Source organism: Chiloscyllium plagiosum, chromosome 1 (assembly GCF_004010195.1).
Source record: "Chiloscyllium plagiosum isolate BGI_BamShark_2017 chromosome 1, ASM401019v2, whole genome shotgun sequence".
Taxonomy (NCBI): Eukaryota; Metazoa; Chordata; class Chondrichthyes; order Orectolobiformes; family Hemiscylliidae; genus Chiloscyllium; species Chiloscyllium plagiosum.
Genome location: NC_057710.1, coordinates 24,066,577 through 24,068,559, shown reverse-complemented (window position 1 = coordinate 24,068,559; position 1,983 = coordinate 24,066,577). Strand labels below are relative to the sequence as shown.

At 45.0% G+C, this 1,983-nt stretch overlaps 2 protein-coding genes across 2 annotated transcripts in view; one reads left to right on the top strand and one right to left on the bottom strand.

The window, feature by feature from the left end:
- polr1a (RNA polymerase I subunit A) overlaps positions 1 to 436 on the bottom strand; it is a 129,491-nt gene extending 129,055 nt beyond the window's left edge. Inside the window, exon 1 of the mRNA XM_043715974.1 lies at positions 112 to 436. Within this exon, the coding sequence (XP_043571909.1) occupies positions 112 to 188 (77 nt within the window). The 5' untranslated portion in view covers positions 189 to 436. The remainder of the gene's footprint in view (positions 1 to 111) is intronic.
- A 72-nt stretch (positions 437 to 508) lies between these two features.
- ptcd3 (pentatricopeptide repeat domain 3) overlaps positions 509 to 1,983 on the top strand; it is a 59,431-nt gene continuing 57,956 nt past the window's right edge. The window contains exons 1-3 of the mRNA XM_043705739.1: positions 509 to 648; positions 998 to 1,050; positions 1,742 to 1,781. Of these exons, the coding sequence (XP_043561674.1) occupies positions 545 to 648; positions 998 to 1,050; positions 1,742 to 1,781 (197 nt within the window). The 5' untranslated portion in view covers positions 509 to 544. The remainder of the gene's footprint in view (positions 649 to 997; positions 1,051 to 1,741; positions 1,782 to 1,983) is intronic.

Here is a 1,983-nt window from a genome sequence, read left to right as displayed (position 1 = left end):
AGGGAGAGGGGGAAGGGAGAGGGGGGAAGGGAGAGGGGGAAGGGAGAGCGAGGCCTTTAACACCACGAAACGAGACGATACGCTCCTCCTCCCTCCCTCCGGCACCGGTACCTGATATCTTCTGTGGAATAGACGTTGAACGAGATACTTTCCAAACGTCTCCACGGAATCTCCTTCCCAATTAGCATTTTGTTCCGAGATTGTGTGGAGAGAGAGAAACATAAATCAATACGAAGTAAACGTTAAACTCCTCACTTCAGCTCGAGCCACATGAGGCAGGAAGGAAACACGTCGTGTAAACGGAGGGGGGGAGGGTCACACAAAACGCATTGCACGCACACAAAAATCAAGACGCAGAACGAGCAGATGAGTCGGTAAATTCATTATATGACTGAAATTGAACCAGTCAATGTATTGATTTCTTCTGACTTTACTGAAATGAACTGATAACACACACAGATTAAACCATTCCCCCCCCCCTTTCGCTTCTGCCTGTTGGGAGAGGCCGATCGTTCCCACAAGGCAGTGCGCGCGGCTGGCCAAGATGGCGGCGGCGGTGCCCGGTCTCCGCTTTTGTTGTCGGCTGCTGAAGCGGAGCGGCCCGGCCGGCGTCCAGTGCCTCCCGAGAGGAGGTGGCTGCTGCCGCTGGTAAGAGCGGGAATGGTTGTCTTTTAAAGTAATGATGAGTTGAGGTTTGTTTAGTTGATTGACTTTCCTTGACTGTGGGTGGCGGCGGTGCCCGGTCTCCGCTCTTGTTGTCGGCTGCTGAAGCGGAGCGGCCCGGCCGGTGTCCAGTGCCTCCCGAGAGGAGGTGGCTGCTGCCGCTGGTAAGAGCGGGAATGGTTGTCTTTTTAAAGTAATGATGAGTTGAGGTTTGTTTAGTTGATTGACTTTCCTTGACTGTGGGTGTCACAACGTGGGTCGGTCAGGGTCCCCTCCCCCCACACACTTACCCCTCTCTTTGTAACTTTTAATTTGATTATTTTTGTTTGAACAGGAATTATTCTACAAGCTCAACTCTCTGTCAGGATGCAGTACACGAACAGACAGGTAACTGTTTCATGCCATTTCTGATGGTGTTGACAAAGGTCTTAATTGGGCTGTTAAATCCTTTGTGTTAGAAACGAAAATCGCTTCTCAATAATCGCTCTAGACAAATTCAGGAAAACAAAGTTTTATTAACAAGTCAAGTCTGCAGAGTCGGGCACCCTTAAAGAAAAGGCGCGCTGCGGCTTACAAAGTCTCCATTATATATAGCACAAGTCCCTCCTCTCCTTGGCTCCAACAAGCCATGAGGTTCACATTCTTAAAAACATCATTATTTTTATCACAAAGTCTGCAACAAAAGGCTCCAGAGTCTCCAAAGTTTGTTGTTTTTCTCACCCTGTAGTCTTATCAGTCAAAGGCTTTAATCTGAAACAGATGTCTCAAGTCGTACTCCCATCCTGGAGTCTTATCAGTCAAGGACTTATCCTTCCCTGCTGTGTGAATGGCTTCATCAATCAAGAGCCTGCTTGTTTTTACTATCGCTCACAAATTGTCAGCATTCTGCACAATTTAAACTATTCTACTTTTGAGTATATAAAATGGTTGTTAGAAAAGAAACAAAAGTTTTGTCTTTTATTACAGATCAGTCTGTGGTCCAGGCACATCTTAAAGTTTAAACCGAAATTACCTCTCACACTTTGTTAACCACGTTTGTTGCCAAAACTTGCTGAGCAATTCAATATTCTCTTTCAAGGTTTTACAGAAGAAATAGTCATTCCAAGAAAGAAAACTTGGTAAGTTTTTATTTTCTCTTGTCACTTTGTACTCTGATCAGCCAAAATGTTCTACATTAGTTGTGATAGACTAATTTGTAATATAGTAAGGTGATTTGACAATACAGGTACACTATCTAAAGGACTATTTTAGTTGTCAGATTTTAGATTAGATTAGATTACTTTACAGTGTGGAAACAGGCCCTTCGGCCCAACAAGTCCA